Source organism: Pongo abelii, chromosome 15, assembly GCF_028885655.2.
Source record: "Pongo abelii isolate AG06213 chromosome 15, NHGRI_mPonAbe1-v2.0_pri, whole genome shotgun sequence".
Lineage (NCBI taxonomy): Eukaryota > Metazoa > Chordata > Mammalia > Primates > Hominidae > Pongo > Pongo abelii.
The window spans coordinates 62188409-62206229 of NC_072000.2; the positions used below are offsets into that span (position 1 = coordinate 62188409).

General features: G+C 39.7%; 1 protein-coding gene across 7 annotated transcripts in view; it reads right to left on the bottom strand.

Moving 5' to 3' along the window:
- The window catches only part of ARMH4 (armadillo like helical domain containing 4), a 200304-nt gene that overhangs the window by 118468 nt on the left and 64015 nt on the right, over window positions 1-17821 (bottom strand). For 5 of the 7 annotated variants that reach the window (XM_054530674.2, XM_024231939.3, XM_024231940.3 and 2 more), the window contains 2 exons: window positions 14538-14789; window positions 12893-13102 (listed from right to left, as the gene is read on the bottom strand). In XM_054530674.2, the coding sequence (XP_054386649.2) occupies window positions 12893-13102; window positions 14538-14789 (462 nt within the window). The remainder of the gene's footprint in view (window positions 1-12892; window positions 13103-14537; window positions 14790-17821) is intronic. The other 2 variants (XM_063715878.1, XM_054530675.2) reach the window with 1 other exon arrangement.

Here is a 17821-nt window from a genome sequence, read left to right on the forward strand (position 1 = left end):
GTAGAAGGAGGCAGAATGGCTGGAGAAGAAAAGGCCCTGGTAAATGAGGGCAAAATCAATGTAAATCTTTCAGGACCAATGTAATGCTTCCAAATGTGATAATTTTTAAATCTTGTAAGGTCATTTAAATTGGTGTATTACATTTTTCTTCTAATCTTTTCCCTCAGGGACATACATTCATTTAAATGTTAAGAGGTAGTCCGATGGCAAAACAACTCCATGGTTATGAATACAGCTTGATAAAGTGTAGTTGATACTATCCACACATTATTCTATACATTTTTAAGGTTTGTAATCGTTTGTCCTCCAATGCAATAAAATTCTCATGTTTGCACCAATCAAAGAATACTTACATATGTCTATCCTCATATTGAAAAATCATGCCTTTGAAAATGCCTTAATTTTCTGCAAGCATCTAAAATATCTTTGAAATTTCTACCACTCACATATAGTTCCAAGCTACGTGTTTACCTCAGCATCTGCACAAAAGCCACTACACGCGGAAAGCCCTGCTTGGACCACTGCCCACAGGGATTCTCAATCCTGGAGTCTGTGCCCAGATTAAACAGTCAGAACAAATCCTTTTGCCAGGAGTCTGAACATCACCCTCAAAAGAGACATGTATCTCTTTCTATAGAAATTTCTAGTTTACTGTAAACTAGATATTTATTAGCCTGAGGCTGAGCACCTGATTGCCTGTTCTTCATGGAAAAGCGCTGCTCCAGTTGTTAAAAGCTATTCTTAAGAAATAATTCATCTAACCAGTGAGCTATGACTTGGTTGATTGCATGGCTATAAAATAATTTATTGCTAGTGTGATGCATATGGTTTCTATTCACCACTCTTTAGAATTTTTTCCATATTGTTAGGTTTGTTCCCACTCATTTTTCTACAATTATCAATAAAATTATAAATATACAGTTGTACATCACTTAACAATGGGGATACATTCTGAGAAATGTGTCATTAGGCGATTTCGTCATCATGCAAACATCACAGAGTGTACATACACAAATATAGAAGGTGTAGCCTACTACACACATAGGCTATAAGGTATAGCCTATTGCTCCTAGGCTTCAAACCTGTACAGCCTGTTACTGTACTGAATACTGTAGGCAACTGTAACACAATGGTAAGTATTTGTGTATCTAAACATAGAAAAGGTACAGTAAAAGTACAATATTATAATCATATGGGACCACTGTCATATATGAGGTGTGTTGTTGACCAAAACTTCATTATACAGCACATTACTGTACATATATACACAAATCTATAACACAAACACTCCCCCATGCCACACACACACACACACACACACACAAAGACACACAGGGGTATACACCAATCCAGTGTTTTTCTAAGATGGAACTAAAGTCTCTCCTGACTCTTAGAGTCCTTTTTCTCTCCTGACTCTTACTTAGAGTCCTTTTTTTGTGATCCTTTCTGCCTTCTGTCGATGAACAGAGTCAAACTCTGTAAAATATTTGAAGAGATATATTCTGAGCCAAATATGAATAACCATGGCCCGTGACACAACCCTCAGGAGGTTATGAGAACATGTGCCCAAGGTGGTGGGGAAGACCTGGGATTGACAGAAAGGGAATGTTCAGGTTAAGATAAAGATTGTGGAGACAAAAGTTCTTTTGAAGTCTTATAGTGGCTGCCCTTAGAAACAATAGGTGACAAATGTTTCCTATTCAGATTTTAGTTAATCTCTTTAGGATTGGGAAGGTCAGGAAGAAAAAGATCTAGCTTCGTTAACGGAGATTCTTTACAGAAGCACATTTTTCTCCACAAAGGACGCTTTGCAGGGCCATTTCAACATATGGCAAAGAAACATGTTTTGGGGTAAAATATTTATATTTTCTTCCTTGTCTCATAATGTTATGCCAGAGTCAAGTTGGAAAGTAAGTCACAATATATAGGGTTAAATAAAACCCATCTGATGAAAATTTATGATTTGTAGGGCATGACTCTCCAGACCCCTTAGATAGGAATTTGGTCAAGATTAAAACATCAGAGTTTAGTCCTTACTTCTATGTTGCATTTCTGTTCTGTAGATATCTATCTTACCTCTTCTACTAGCACTTGTGCTCCCTTAAGAGCAAGATCCACCCCCAATTATTCTTGGTATCATCTGAACAGCCAAATAAATACTTGTTAAATGCACACATAACTGAAAGAATAAATAAAACCACTGAATATGTACAAAGCTAAATCCTTTCACCATCATGAGCCATTCTGTATAATTTTATGAGTGTCTAAGATAAGCTTACTAAGCAGGGCCGGACTGGCAAAAAAAGGCACACACACACAAAAAAATAGATGAGGGGAACCAACTCTACAAGGTTACTTAATTGCAATTATACCAATAAATGAATTCCCTGTGGCAGGAAAGCATACCAGAAAAATGACAGTAAATGTCAGTTATCTTTCTTCAACAGCAGAATTTGTGAACACAGCTTTATGGCAATACCTCAGAATATTGATTTCAAATATTTTTGAAATACCACAGGCTATATGAGCATTATTAGCAAACGTGATGACCATTCTGAGTGCTAAGTAATGGATGTACTAACCCACAGAGCATGCAGGTACTTAGGAATAGAGCTCTGTCATAAATGCCAAAGAAAGCACGATGATTTCAGGAAAAGACAACAAAATGACTTACCATAAGAGGCAACTGATAACTGAAATCCCCAGCAATTCTGTGTTTCATAATCTGTCATATAAGACACTTAAAGTGACACAAAAATGAAAACAAGAAAAGGAAATCTCATCCTTCCCTAACATATTTGGCAAAAAGTATTAGATGTTTCATGTGTTCATGTTAATAGTTATAAAATTATTTTTTATTTAATTCCCATTCAACAGAACAGGCATCTGGGGGAGAAAGACCTAGCATTGAGTTCACCATTAAAATCAAATGAAGAGCATATTCCATGGAATACTCTTTTCCATGTCATCTCCACTGTGTATCAGTTAAGTGGCTCTGTCATTGAGGCAAAGTTAAATCAGAATCCAAAGCATTTACAAGAACAAAAGCCAATACTCGTGCCCATTCTTAACACAGAGTGAACATTCATAATCTCACACTACAGAATCACAAATAGCAGGAGACAGTTCAAGCCTATCACACTCTTCTTGATCTTTAACATCATATACCACACAGCAGCAACCAAAGGAAAAATCACTCAAACTTGGTTTTATAAATATGGCCTTCTGATGGGATTTTGCTAATTTGCATGATAGAAGGACTAAGGAAAACTAGGAAGAAGCCTATGAATTATTCAATGATGTCCACTATAACACAGGGAAAGGAAGAAAATCCTACTGCCTTTCTAGAGAGACTAAGGGAGGCATTGAGAAAGCATACCTCCCCGTCACCTGACTCTACTGAAGGCCAACTAATCTTAAAGGATAAGTTTATCACCCAGTCAGCTACAGACATTAGAAAAAAACTTCAAAAGTCCGCCTTAGGCCCACAGCAAAACTTAGAAACCCTATTGAACTTAGCAACCTCGGTTTTTTATAATAGAGATCAGGAGGAGCAGCGGAACAGGACAAACGGGATAAAAAAAAAAAAAAAGGCCACCACTTTAGTCATGGCCCTCAGGCAAGCAGACTTTGGAGGCTCTGGAAAAGGGAAAAGCTGGGCAAATCTAATGCCTAATAGGGCTTGCCTCCAGTGCGGTCTACAAGGACACTTTAAAAAAGATTGTCCAAGTAGAAGTAAGCCGCCCCCTCGTCCATGCCCCTTAATGTCAAGGGAATCACTGGAAGGCCCACTGCCCCAGGGGGTGAAGGTCCTCTGAGTCAGAAGCCACTAATCAGATGATCCAGCAGCAGGACTGAGGGTGACTGGGGCAAGCACCAGCCCATGCCATCAACCTCACAGAGCCCCAAGTATGCTTCACCATTGAGGGCCAGGAGGTTAACTGTCTCCTGGACACTGGCACAGCCTTCTCAGTCTTACTCTCCTGTCCCAGACAACTGTCCTCCAGATCTGTCACTATCAGAGGGGTCCTAGGACAGCCAGTCACTAGATACTTCTCCCAGCCACTAAGTTGTGACTGAGGAGCTTTACTCTTTTCACATGCTTTTCTAATTATGCCTGAAAGCCCCACTTCCTTGTTAGGGAGAGACATTCTAGCAAAAGCAGGGGCCATTATACAACTGAACATAGGAGAAGGAATACCCATTTGTTGTCCCCTGCTTGAAGAAGGAATTAATCCTGAAGTCTGGGCAACAGAAGGACAATATGGACAAGCAAAGAATGCTCATCCTGTTCAAGTTAAACCAAAGGATTCCGCCTCCTTTCCCTACCAAAGGCAGTATCCCCTTAGACCCGAGACTCAACAAGGACTCCAAAAGATTGTTAAGGACCTAAAAGCCCAAGGCCTAGTAAAACCATGCAATAGCCCCTGCAATACTCCAATTTTAGGAGTACAGAAACCCAGCAGACAGTGGAAGTTAGTGCAAGATCTGAGGATTATCAATGAGGCCATTGTCCCTCTAGACCCAGCTGTACCTAACGCTTATACTCTGCTTTCCCAAATACCAGAGGAAGCAGAGTGATTTATAGTCCTGGACCTTAAGGATGCCTTTTTCTGCATCCCTGTACATCCTGACTCTGAATTCTTGTTTGCCTTTGAAGATCCTTCAAACCCAACGTCTTAACTCACCTGGACTGTTTTACCCCAAGGGTTCAGTGATAGCCCCCATCTATTTGGCCAGGCATTAGCCCAAGACTTGAGCCAATTCTCATACCTGGACGCTCTTGTCCTTCGGTACGTGGATGATTTACTTTTAGCCGTCAGTTCAGAAACCTTGTGCCATCAAGCCACCCAAGCGCTCTCAAATTTCCTCGCTACCTGTGGCTACAAGGTTTCCAAACCAAAGGCTCAGCTCTGCTCACAGCAGGTTAAATACTTAGGGCTAAAATTATTCAAAGGTACCAAGGCCCTCAGTGAGGAACATATCCAGCCTATACTGGCTTATCCTCATCCCAAAACCCTAAAGCAGCTAAGAGGGTTCCTTGGCATAACAGGTTTCTGCCGAATATGGATTCCCAGGTACAGCGAAATAGCCAGACCATTATATACACTAATTAAGGAAACTCAGAAAGCCAATACCCATTCAGTAAGATGGACACCTGAAGCAGAAGCGGCTTTCCAGGCCCTAAAGACGGCCCTAACCCAAGCCCCAGTGTTAAGCTTGCCAACAGGGCAAGACTTTTCTTTATATGTCACAGAAAAAACAGGAATAGCTCTAAGAGGCCTTACACAGATCCAAGGGACAAGCTTGCAACCCATGGCATACCTGAGTAAAGAAATTGATGTAGTGGCAAAGGGTTGGCCTCACTGTTTATGGGTAGTGGTAGCAGTAACAGTCTTACTATCTGAAGCAGTTAAAATAATACAGGGAAGAGATCTTACTGTGTGGACATCTCATGATGTGAATGGCATACTCACTGCTAAAGGAGACTTGTGGCTGTCAGACAACCATTTACTTAAATATCAGGCTCTATTACTTGAAGGGCCAGTGCTGCAACTGCATACTTGTGCAACTCTTAACCCAGCCACATTTCTTCCAGACAATAAAGAAAATATAGAATATAACTGTCAATAAGTAGTTGCTCAAACCTATGCTGCTCGACGGGACCTTTTAGAGGTTCCCTTGACTGACCCCAACCTCAGCTTGTATACTGATAGAAGTTCCTTTGTAGAAAGAGGACTTTGAAAAGCGAGGTATGCAGTGGTCAGTGATAATGGAATACTTGAAAGTAATGCCCTCACTCCAGGAACTAGTGCTCAGTTGGCATAACTAATAGCCCTCACTTGGGCACTAAAATTAGGAGAAGGAAAAAGGGTAAATATATATACAGACTCTAAGTATGCTTACCTAGTCCTCCATGCCCATGCAGCAATATGGAGAGAAAGGGAATTCCTAACTTCCAAGGGAACACCTATCAAACATCAGGAAGCCATTAGGAGATTATTATTGGCTGCACAGAAACCTAAAGAGGTGGCCGTCTTACACTGCCGGGGTCATCAGAAAGGAAAGGAAAGGAAAATAGAAGGAAACCACCAAGTGGACATTGAAGCCAAAAGAACCGCAAGGCAGGACCCTTCATTAGAAATGCTTATAGAAGGACCCCTAGTATGGGGTAATCCCCTCCGGGAAACCAAGCCCCACTACTCAGAAGGAAAAATAGAATAGGGAACCTCATGAGGACATACTTTTCTCCTCTCCAGATGGCTAGCCACCGAAGAAGGAAAAATACTTTTGCCTGCAGCTAACCAATAGAAATTACTTAAAAACCTTCACCAAACCTTTCACTTAGGCATTGATAGCACCCATCAGATGGCCAAATTATTATTTACTGGACCAGGCCTTTTCAAAACTATCAAGCAGATAGTCAGGGCCTATGAAGTATGCCAAAGAAATAATCCCCTGCACTGCAGGCCATATATTTCAATGCCTGTATCTTTAATCTCTTTGTTAAGTTTGTCTCTTCCAGAATCCAAGCTGTAAAACTACAAATCGTTCTTCAAATGGAGCCCCAGATGCAGTCCATGACTAAAATCTACCACAGATCCCTGGACTGGCCTGCTAGCCTGTACTCTGATGTTAATGACATCAAAGGCACCCCTCCCGAGGAAATCTCAACTGCACAACCCCTACTATGCCCCAATTCAGCAGGAAGCAGTTAGGGCGGTCGTCGGCCATTCTCCCCAACAGCACTTGGGTTTTCCTGTTGAGAGAGGGGACTGAGAGACAGGACTAGCTGGATTTCCTAGGCCGATTAAGAATCCCTAAGCCTAGCTGGGAAGGTGACTGCACCCACCTTTAAACACGGGGCTTGCAACTTAGCTCACACCCGACCAGTCAGATAGTAAAGAGAGCTCACTAAAACGCTAATTAGGCTAAAACAGGAGGCAAAGAAATAGCCAATCATCTATCACCTGAGAGCACAGTGGGAGGGACAATGATCAGGATATAAACCCAGGCATTTGAGCTGGCAACAGCTATCCTCTTTGGGTCCCCTCCCTCTGTATGGGAGCTCTGTCTTCCCTCTATTAAATCTTGCAACTGCAAAAAAAAAAAAAGAAAAATATCTTAAAAACTTCTCCCTAATGCTACTTTAACAATGTATTTCTCAGTTTTTTTCTGATTGATGATAAAAGAAACAGACAAAGACGTTGGCTTCAGTATGAGGCCACCAGACTCCCAAGAATATCATTCAGTCATCTGAATGAAGGCACACTTTTCAAAAATAACTTTCTCCTGAAATTCCCATTATCAGTAAAGAAGACCCCAGAAGGGGACAGAACTAGAAACCCCAGATAAGGAAAGAGAGATAATACCACTATCTCTTCAGCAAATGAAATTAAGAGACACTGCAAATAAATACTGGAATTGTTCTCTGAGGACAAAAACAACCATGATATTAAATACACACATACACATGCATGCAGACATGTGCACACATGAAGGCAGGAAAATGGATATCTCTGAAATAGATTAAACAATGAGTGGCAAAATAATGACAGCTTTCTGCCCCATGTATGGTGTCTGGCTGGGAAAAAAAAGTCAAAAATGCAATCATTTAAAAACTAAACATAAAGACAGACAAAACCATCTTAGAAAAGCAAATAAAAACTGTCAGAAAAGAAAAAAACTATAGTTAAAGGATATATTTGGTTTTGTATTTTAAAAAATTAAGTTATTAAATAAAGTTAAACATAGTTTCTCCATTGGATTTTTTTTTTTTTTTTTTTTTTGAGATGGAGTCTTGCTCTGTTGCCCAGGCTGGAATGCAGTGGTGTGATCTCGGCTCACTGCAACCTATGCCTCCCGGGTTCAAGTGATTCTCCTGCCTCAGCCTCCCATGTGGCTGGGATTATAGGTGTGTGCTACCATGCCTGGCTAATGTTTTGTATTTTTAGTAGAGGTGGGGTTTCACCGTGTTAGCTGGGATGGTCTCGATCTCCTGACCCCGTGATCCCCCCTCCTCAACCTCCCAAAGTGCTGGGATTACAGGTGTGAGCTACCATGCCCGGCCAAGAATTAAAAATCTCTATGTTAAAGGTAATTCTCCAGCAAGTCAATTACTATGAGTTTGTTTCATAAGGCCTGTAATAAGTGGGCCTTTTGAAACAAATGAGGAAATGGGGATTTAATATGGTTTGGCTGTGTCCCCACCCAAATTTCATCTTGAACTGTAGCTCCCATAATCCCCATGTGCCATGGGAGGGACCCAGTGGGAGCTAACTGAATCATGGGGGTGGGTCTTTCCCATGCTGTTCTCATGATAGTGAATAAGTCTCAAGAGATCTGATGGTTTTATAGAGGGCAGTTCCCCTATACAAGCTCTCTTGCCCGCTGTCATATAAGATGTAACTTTGCTACTCCTTTGCCTTTCGCCATGATTGTGAGGCCTCCCCAGCCATGTGGAACCTCTTTCACTTTATTAAACCTCTTTTCTTTATAAATTACCCAGTCTCGGGTATGTCTTTATTAGCAGTATGAGAACAGACTAATACAGGGTTGAGATAATATCATGGGATAATACTCAACACTCAACATGTATGCCCACAGAAAGATATTAAATAAGACCAATCAGATCAAGACTTCAAGTTCTCTACTATGCAGCCATAAAAAATGATGAGTTCATGTCCTTTGTAGGGACATGGATGAAATTGGAAATCATCATTCTCAGTAAACTATCGCAAGGACAAAAAACCAAACACCACCACATGTTCTCACTCATAGGTGGGAATTGAACAATGAGAACACATGGACACAGGAAGGAGAACATCACACTCTGGGGACTGTTGTGGGGTGGGGGGAGGGGGGAGGGATAGCATTAGGAGATATACCTAATGCTAAATGACGAGTTAATGGGTGCAGCACACCAGCATGGCACATGTATACATATGTAACTAACCTGCACATTGTGCACATATACCCTAAAACTTAAAGTATAATAATAATAAAATAAAAAAATTAAAAAAAAAAAGAATTCAAGTTCTCGAGATGAGGGACACTGGAATTGCTTTTTTCTTGCAGAAGAGCTAACCCAGAAGAGGCCAAGCAAATTCAGTGTTCCTGTCACTGTATTCCTGTCTCTGTCTGGTCCGCACCATGGCAAGCACCAACTGGCTCCCCATTTCCCACTAGCTGGAAGGCCCAGATATTGACTTCCAAATATTAAGGGAAGAAGTGCGGGGGGTTGGGAGGGAGGACCGTCAAAGACTTAATCACAAGATCTGAGAAATCTCTGTTTTTATATTCTTATCTCCCACATGTTCTTAGAAACCTACTATCTGACACAAATAGACCCACAATAGATTTTTCTGAATGTGGAATTGCCAAAGCAACAACCTTCCATGCTACAGAATTATTATTGTCACTTTAGAGCACAGATGAATTTCCATCTTCCATGGGGGTATACAGAAAGAATAAAATAAAAGTTTGATTTATTTAGAGTAAGTAGATATCTTCAGACAGATTTCTAACATACAGAAAGTGGGACTTCTTTAAGTAGGTAAGAAATATTAGTACTAAAATATTTTAAAGAGTTAACCCAAATAAATTCCAAGTATGTTTTCAAGACTAATCAGAAATTTTAAGTTGGCATTTTGGAGCAGGAAAGACATTAATATTCAACAAGAGAAGAAAATCAACCTATACAAAGATCATGTCCAAAAATTAATTTATACAGTTATAAAATATGTATAAAATCTGTCATTATCCTATTTTGAATAAAAAGAACATGTTTGTTATGTTTGTATTTCAAAGCTGCTGAATACAGCTCTCATAGAGGTATGCCTGAAATGAGTATAATGCATTTATCATTGTAAGAATATTTATTCCCTAAAAAAAAGTCATACATAGAAGTCAAATGCATCAGGCAAGGTGAAAAATAAACCATTATCCCTTCAAAAATCAAACTGCATTTTTGCTGACAAGATAAAAAGACACTGAAATATGCACAAGGTGGCAGGCACTTATCAAGGCAGGCTTTCTTCAGTGACTAAGAAATGGAAAACACACCAAAACTTCTCCCACTCTACCAATTCACATCACTCAGGTAGCACGTCTGTCTTCACAGACAGCTGGCAAACTCTTCAGAAGCAGACCTCCTGTTACATGTTGAATTGTGTCCCTCAAAATGGTATGTTCAAGTCCTGACCGGTAGTACCAGTGAATGTGACCATATTTGAAAATAGGGTCTTGGCATACATAATTAAGATGAGGTCATTAGGATGGGCCCTAATCCAATGACTGGTATTCTTAAAAAGCGAGGAAAACTTGAGCACAGAGACACAGAGGGCCATGTGAATAGATTGGAGTCATGCTGCCTCAAGCCAAGGAAACCCTGGGGTTCCTCCCCTAGAGGCTTTGGAGAGAGCAAGCCCTGCCTATACCTTGACTTCCAACTTGCAGGCTCCAGACTGTGTGAGAATAAATTTCTGTTGTTTTAAGCCACCCAGTTTGTGGTACTTAGTTATGACAGCCCTTGAAAACTCATACCCCCTCTCAGTCATCATGTTGTAGAGACGTGAGAAGCAGGGAAGAAGACAGGGTACAAGTAGACATCATTTTTAGACTGATCTGGGCTGTTAGTCATCTCTTAAAGGATAAACAGAGATGTGGATTCAGAAATTTCCATAAAGGTTCATTCTTCTTTGGTGTCTAATATCTAACAAGGGATGTCCCTTTCCAAATCCCATGGAGAAAAGTACCTCATTTCTCAGAGAAATGCTCCTGCCCCCTAGTGAAAAGGAAGATGTTAAAATAACATATAAACTCATCACAGAGACTAAAACAAGAAAGGCTGATAACCTGACGTAAGTAATACAGCGTTCTAGATAAGAAAAAAAATTACCTGCCTCTAGGCATAAACTTATGGTAGAATTAAAATGTTTCACCCAGTCAAAGCTTCAAGCTGCACTTACATTCCTGGGCAAGGTAGAAAAACATGCATTGAAAATAGAGGCCTCCAATACATCCAGGAGTCTAGTAGGTTGATTTGTTTAAATCAGTGTAGTCAATTCAGCTTTCAGAGGACTAGATGCACCAGCATAAAACTAACAGTGGTATTATTAACGTATACTAATTAAACATAAGTTGTACTCCTTGGTATTTACGAGTAAAAATGTGCTAATTCAAAATCTGAAGCCCAACAATGTAGCAAAAATAATATCTTTTGACCAAAAATATTTTTGTGACCCATGACAAGGATAATTTAGATCAAAAACTAACAAAATATATTATCAAAAAGTAGCTAAAATTGAATTGTGTAGAAGAAAAGAACTAAAACCCCAGGACACCTTAGGCGTGTCGGAAAATTCTAACATATTTCAATACAACTGCCATCATCTACTAAATTTAGAAAGTTACTGCAGTTTCACAAGTATGGATTATTCACAAATATTTTTTTTTCTCTGATTTAATGAGCCCTGCTGGGTAAAGCTGTCATGTCTAACTCAGGTTAATTTAGGGAAACCTGCTTTTTCCAGATGGCATCAAGGAGAGCAGACAGTTAATATGAGATGCTAAACTCAAAGTCATACAGTATTTATCTTAATGTGGATTGCAAGAGCTGTTAGCCTTTGAGTCCACTTTGATCTGTTTCTTAAACCAGCCTTCTACTGTGGAATTCTCCACACTGCTCCTAAAATGTCATGTTCCTCTATCAGCAGCCAACCAGTGTTACCCAGAAAGTCTGCACCAGAGTTAGCTGCAAACCTAGCTCCATCTCCTTCCCTGCTTTAGACAAAACAAAATAATAGCACATCCGACGTCTTTTACTGCAGCAAACACATGGCTAATTGAGTGCCCAAAAGCTTACCAGTGTTCCAGATTAGTTTAAGAAATTCTGCACTATAAATCTCTGGACATTTTGTATCTCCAGCCAGGAACTATTCACCTGCCAAAATGCTGATTAATTAAGTGACTATGTGTCATATTTCTAGTCTTCTTATTTGTTGATAGGCAGCCGTGCCCCAAGTTTCTTTTACATGCTCAAAGCCAATGTCTTGGAAAGTACAATTTGGCATGAATTTCTTGGTCTTAGTAAATAAAGAGACTGCCTATCTCCAAATAGTAGCACAGACTAACCCAGAGATGTTCCTAAGGGAGAATAACCCAGCATTAACAACCAGAGCAATGCTGTTAAAACACAATCCACATTAAAACTTGCAACCAAGAAAATCTGGTGGGGAAACTCAACATCTCCATCTTAACCTAGTATTCTCAATCCAACTTGAATACTGAAATCATCTAAGGCAGTCTTTTAAAATGCTGATGCCAGATTCCACCCCCCACCATCTTAATCTGAATCACTGGAGAGTGACTCAGGCACTGGGAGGTTTCAAAAGCTCTCCAAGGTAATTCGAATGGTCAACTATAGTTGAGAACCACAGATCCATAGCAGAGTCAGCAAACTTGCTCTATAAAGGGCCCTATCATAAATGTTTCAGTCTCTGTGGGCCACTGAGTCTCTGTCACAGCTGCTTAATTCCGCTGCTATGGCACAAAAGTAGCCACATACATATGAAAATGAATTAGTATGGCTGTGTTCCAATATAGCTTTATTTATGAACACTGAAATTTGAATTTTTATAACTTTTCTATGTCACAAAATATTATTCTTCTTTTGACTTTTTTTTCCAATCATTTCAAAATGTAAAAACCATTCTTAGCTTACAAGCTATTCAAAAACAAGTGGCAGGCCAGATTTGGCCCAGCTGTAGTTTACTGTCCTCTGATCTATACTGCAGATTGAATATACTCCTACTTAATTCTTTCTTGAAAACATTTGCTCAGTGACTCACTCAACCAGTCCTTGAAAAGATCCCCTTCAAAGCATGAATACCTTCAGATTCAAGTTGGTCCAGGCCATATGAGGCAGCTGTATTAACGTGAGTAATATATGGAATAACAGTTCTTCTCTCAGAGGACGCCTCCGAAGCAGGAAGTGCAGGGGAAATGCTGGGTTCCTCCACCATTATTCCAGGGGATGTCACTGGAGATCCCAGAACTGGTGTGAACTCCTCATTTGGCCCTGTGACTGTGTCCATTTGTTCTGCCAAACACAACAGACAAGATAATCATTACGGCAAATGTAAGCATGTGCTTTCACTTTTTAGGCAAGAAATGATTGAACCAACATCATACAATACAATAAGTTTGGCACTTGGGTCAGCTCTCCTTTCCCATATTGTATTACTCCAACACCCCAAAGCAAAGACTTTCAGGAAAATGTATTGTCTTCCAGGAAAATGTATTATCTCTAATCAGAACTCTGTTTTTAAATTTTAATCTCCCATTTATTCTATTGGCAATATTATGGATGTTGTAGGATTTTATATTACGTATTGCCAAAGGTAAAATATTTAACAATAATATCTTAAACTATATTTCAAAGACTACTTTGGAAAGACCGAGTGTCTTTCTCAAAATCAAGTCATAGAGTAAGAGCCTAGATCTGGGTCTGGAATGTCAATTTAAAAGCAGCCAAATATAGCCCCAGGAATTCCCAAGTCCAGAGACTCTAGAACAGTAGTAGCTTTCACACAGATTTGAAAACTTCACTGCCTTTAAGAGATCAGAGCATTTGAGAGCGTCCTATATAGAAAAAGCACTTTGTAGACATGATTTCAAATTCTCAAAATAACCTATAAAACAGATAGGCATTATTTAGAGGTGAACAAACCAAAGCTTACAGAAGTTAAGAAACTTAGCTTGAGGCTACAATATTAGTGAAAGCCAAAGTTGCGATTCAAATTCAGGTCCATGCTTTTTTCACCTCATCTCCCCGCTCCGGCTCCTAGCAGCACAGTTGCCAAACAGGAAGAGCCTTCTCAGGGGGTCTGGCCTTTGAGGACCCAGAGGTGAGCCACCAGGAGACCTTACTTACAAACTAAACCCTTGTCCCTTTTTTTTTTTTTTTTTTTTGGCACAGAGTCTCGCTCTGTCACCAAGCTGGAGTGCAGTGGCGCCATCTCCGCTCACCGCAAGCTCCGCCTCCTGGGTTCACGCCATTCTCCTGCCTCAGCCTCCCGAGTAGCTGGGACTACAGGCGCCCGCCACCACGCCCGGGTAATTTTTTGTATTTTTAGTAGAGACGGGGTTTCACCAGGCTGGCCAGGATGGTCTCAATCTCCTGACTTCGTGATCCGCCCGCCTCAGCCTCCCAAAGTGCTGGGATTACAGGCGTGACCCACCGTGCCCGGCCAACCCTTGTCCTTTTGAGGCTCTGCCACACCTCTTCAAACAAGACAGAGTTCACACCCCTTTCCAGGTAAAGGGGTGTGTGTGTGTGTGTGTGTGTGTGTGTGTGTGTGTGTGTGTGTGTGTGTGTGTGTGTGTGTGTGTGTGTGTGTGTGTGTGTGTGTGTGTGTACGCGTGCGCACGCGCGCGCTGATGGCAATGTCAGCTGCCTCACTCATTCTATTCCTAGTCCACTTAACAGAAGAGATCCACCCACAAAACAGAGTCCAATATCCTCCCTTACAGACCTTCCACAGTGGGAGTAACTTCAAAAGACAAAGGGACGACTGTAGTTGAAATTGTAGTGGCCAGAGGCTCCCATCTTCTTGACAGCTGAGTAACACCAGGAACGTCAGACACAGGAGGGGGGTCCTCCTTTTCTTCCTCGGTCTTGCCACTGTCTCTGATAAGCTCCAGGGTAGCAACCTGCTCTTGTGTCACCGTGGACAAAGTGGTATCTGGCTCTTGAACAGCTGTTGTCATCTCTTGAGTGATGATGTCTTAAAGGGGGGAAAACATTTAAAAATAGACCAAATCCCTATTTTTTTTTAAATCAAGATATGATTAAAAACTTGGGGGGAGGGGAGCAGATGCTATTCAGGAACTGGGAAAGCAAAGAGAGAACTCAGAAGTAAAATGACAGTAAATAAATGTTTTCTCTGTCAAGCTTTCAGTAGTTGTGAATCAATCTACAACAGAGATAAAGAAGTTCATGGAAAAAGCTAAAATGAAATCTAAAACAAAGTAGGAAGATCAATAGCTGAGCTCCGTTTCAGGCACATGTTTGAATGTCAACATAATCAGTTTGTTAAGAAACAAATTATACAGAACTAAGTTACACTCAAAAACTCTCAGAAACATTTGTATACAGTGTATTAATTTTCACATTTGCATTTCTGGAGGGTCAAGGGAAGCTAGCATTTTAAAATAAAGGAGTAATAATTACAATAACTAATATTTACTGAGTTTCTATGTTAAACACCATGCGAAGTGCATGACATACAGTATCTTAAGTATGCATCCTCCCATATGTACTACAGGGAGATAGGTACTAATATCATTCCACAGAAGCTGCATCATAGTGCTCAAGAATGCAGGTTCTAGAGCCAACCTGCCTTAGTCACTTACTAGCTGTGTGATCATAAACAAATTATTTCACATATGTGGGCCTTGAGTTTCCTCAGCTATAAAATGGGGATAATAATAGTATCTATCTCATAGAGTTACTACAAAGATTAGATAACACAAGTAAAACACCTAGTATTTGGTTAAGTATTCAATAATTACCAGCTATTATAACTCCACTTTACAGAACTTAGGTTTAGAAAAGCTACGGAGCCTGCCTTTGGTCACGTTGCCAGCACTCTTAACCACTGTACTAACTATGCCCAAGGAACAACGTGGAGAGGCCTCTGTAGAAGGTGTGCATTTGCTTTTAGATCAGAAAAGGAAATGAATAGAACTGGCAGGGTATGACATTATCTGTCACAGGCCCACTTTCTTTACAACATTATAATTCCCTCAAATACAGTATTAAAGACTGTTTATAATAATACTCTGCTTTCTCTTCAGATCATATAAATGTTTTGCCTTCTACAGACTACTTATAAGTCAAGATTTGCCCTCTTCTTATGAAGGGGCTATGCTAGAAATTTCAAACACTGTACAGAGCAACTAATAAAAACTTAATTTCTTGAAAACCTTATTGTCTCTCTTTTTTAAAATATTAGTTCTCGATACTAAGTATTTTAGCATGATCAGTAAGTTATACAATGAAAAATAACATTCTAGGGATAGCTTTAAAAAGGTTTCTCAAAATTTTTATTAATGACAGGCCGGGCACGGTGGCTCACGCCTGTAATACCAGCACTTTGGGAGACTGAGGCGGGAGGATCACAAGGTCAGGAGTTCAAGACCAGCCTGGCCAATATGGTGAAACCCCATCTCTACTAAAAACACAAAAAAATTAGCCAGGCGTAGTGGCACATTCCTGTCATCCCAGCCACCTGGGAGGCTGAGGCAGGAGAATTGCCTGAACCCAGGAGGCGGAGGTTGCAGTGAGCCGAGATCATGCCACTACACTCCAGCCTGGACGACAGAGGGAGACTCCGTCTCAAAAAGAAAAGAAAAAATTTTTATTAATGACATCATGGCATATCCTATTACTTTAAAAAAAAGTTGCCTTGAAAACAATGTATTTGCTTTAAAATAATGTGTATTTGTTTGTTTTTCACTATAAGCAGTTCCTTTTCTTGGTACTCACCCAGTTTACACTATTTTTCCTTTTGAATTGAAGAGATTTTTACGTTTGATGGATTAATATACCTGGTTACAGGACAAACAATGTGAGTTAGGGTAAGGTTCTCACACGAGCTTCATATTTGCACTCTACACCATTGTTTGAATTTTGTCCCTCTTTTTTTCCTTTCTCCAATATTACTGTAAATCCCTAGAGAGCCAGGATTCATTGTCTTTCTGTACCTCTAGCACATAGGGCAATGCTCTGTTTGCCACAAGAAGACAATAACATATAGTTTTGCCATTTTAAGCAGTAGGTGTTGTTCTCTATGTTGCCCTCATTTTTGAAAGCATAATGAACACTTTTGAGAACAACATATACAAAAATAAATATGCAGGCGCTGTTTGTAGTTTTATGAAATAGCAAGAAATATCAAAATGCATAGTATCTTGAATAAATAATTGCTGTTAGAGAAAGAAAAGTGAGAACTAGAAATAGTAACAAAATTTTTTTAAATAAACTTTAAAGTTTCCTAACATCTCTCATTCTTCCTACTTCATATAGGAGAAAAAATAATTATATATTATTTTTAAAACCTGATCTTCAGTTGAAGCAGCTAACTGACTCAAAGGACTGACTATAATCTCAACATACTCATCTGTTAATAATATCTAAAAACACCAAGAAATCATTGCATATTCTGAAGAAGATAATGTCCTAAGTGGTCCCTGGACTCTAAATGATTAGCATTTAAGTTGTTTACTTCAGAAAAATACTTATGATCACCTGAAAATGAGTAGTAAAACATTTTGGCTATTCTATAACAACTGCTGTCAATTGCAATCTTTCCCATTCCTTTTAACTCTATGGGACAAAAAAAAGTAAAACAAAAGTAGTAACTTGACTGTTCCTCTTGGTACAAAGAACATTTAGAAGTTGTTTGATTGATTTGGGGTAAAGTAGGGAATCACATTGGATAACTCCAGTCTGAATGGTTCTATATCCACATTTGTAAATTCATTGAAAACATATTTATTGAGTAACTACTATGTGCCAGGAATTGTGCTATGTGCTAGAAATTAAAAGAAGTGGCCCGTTAAAAGATTATAATTTGCTGAGACAATTATGACTAAGAACCATATTCAAAAACCAAAATAATCAGGAAATTACCAATTCCATTTTACTTTTTAGGCTGTACTAATAGAAGCTAATACAAGTTTAGTACATAAGAATCATGGATTCAATTGTGCAGTGAACAATCTGGGGCTATATGACTTAATGCTCCAAAAATAA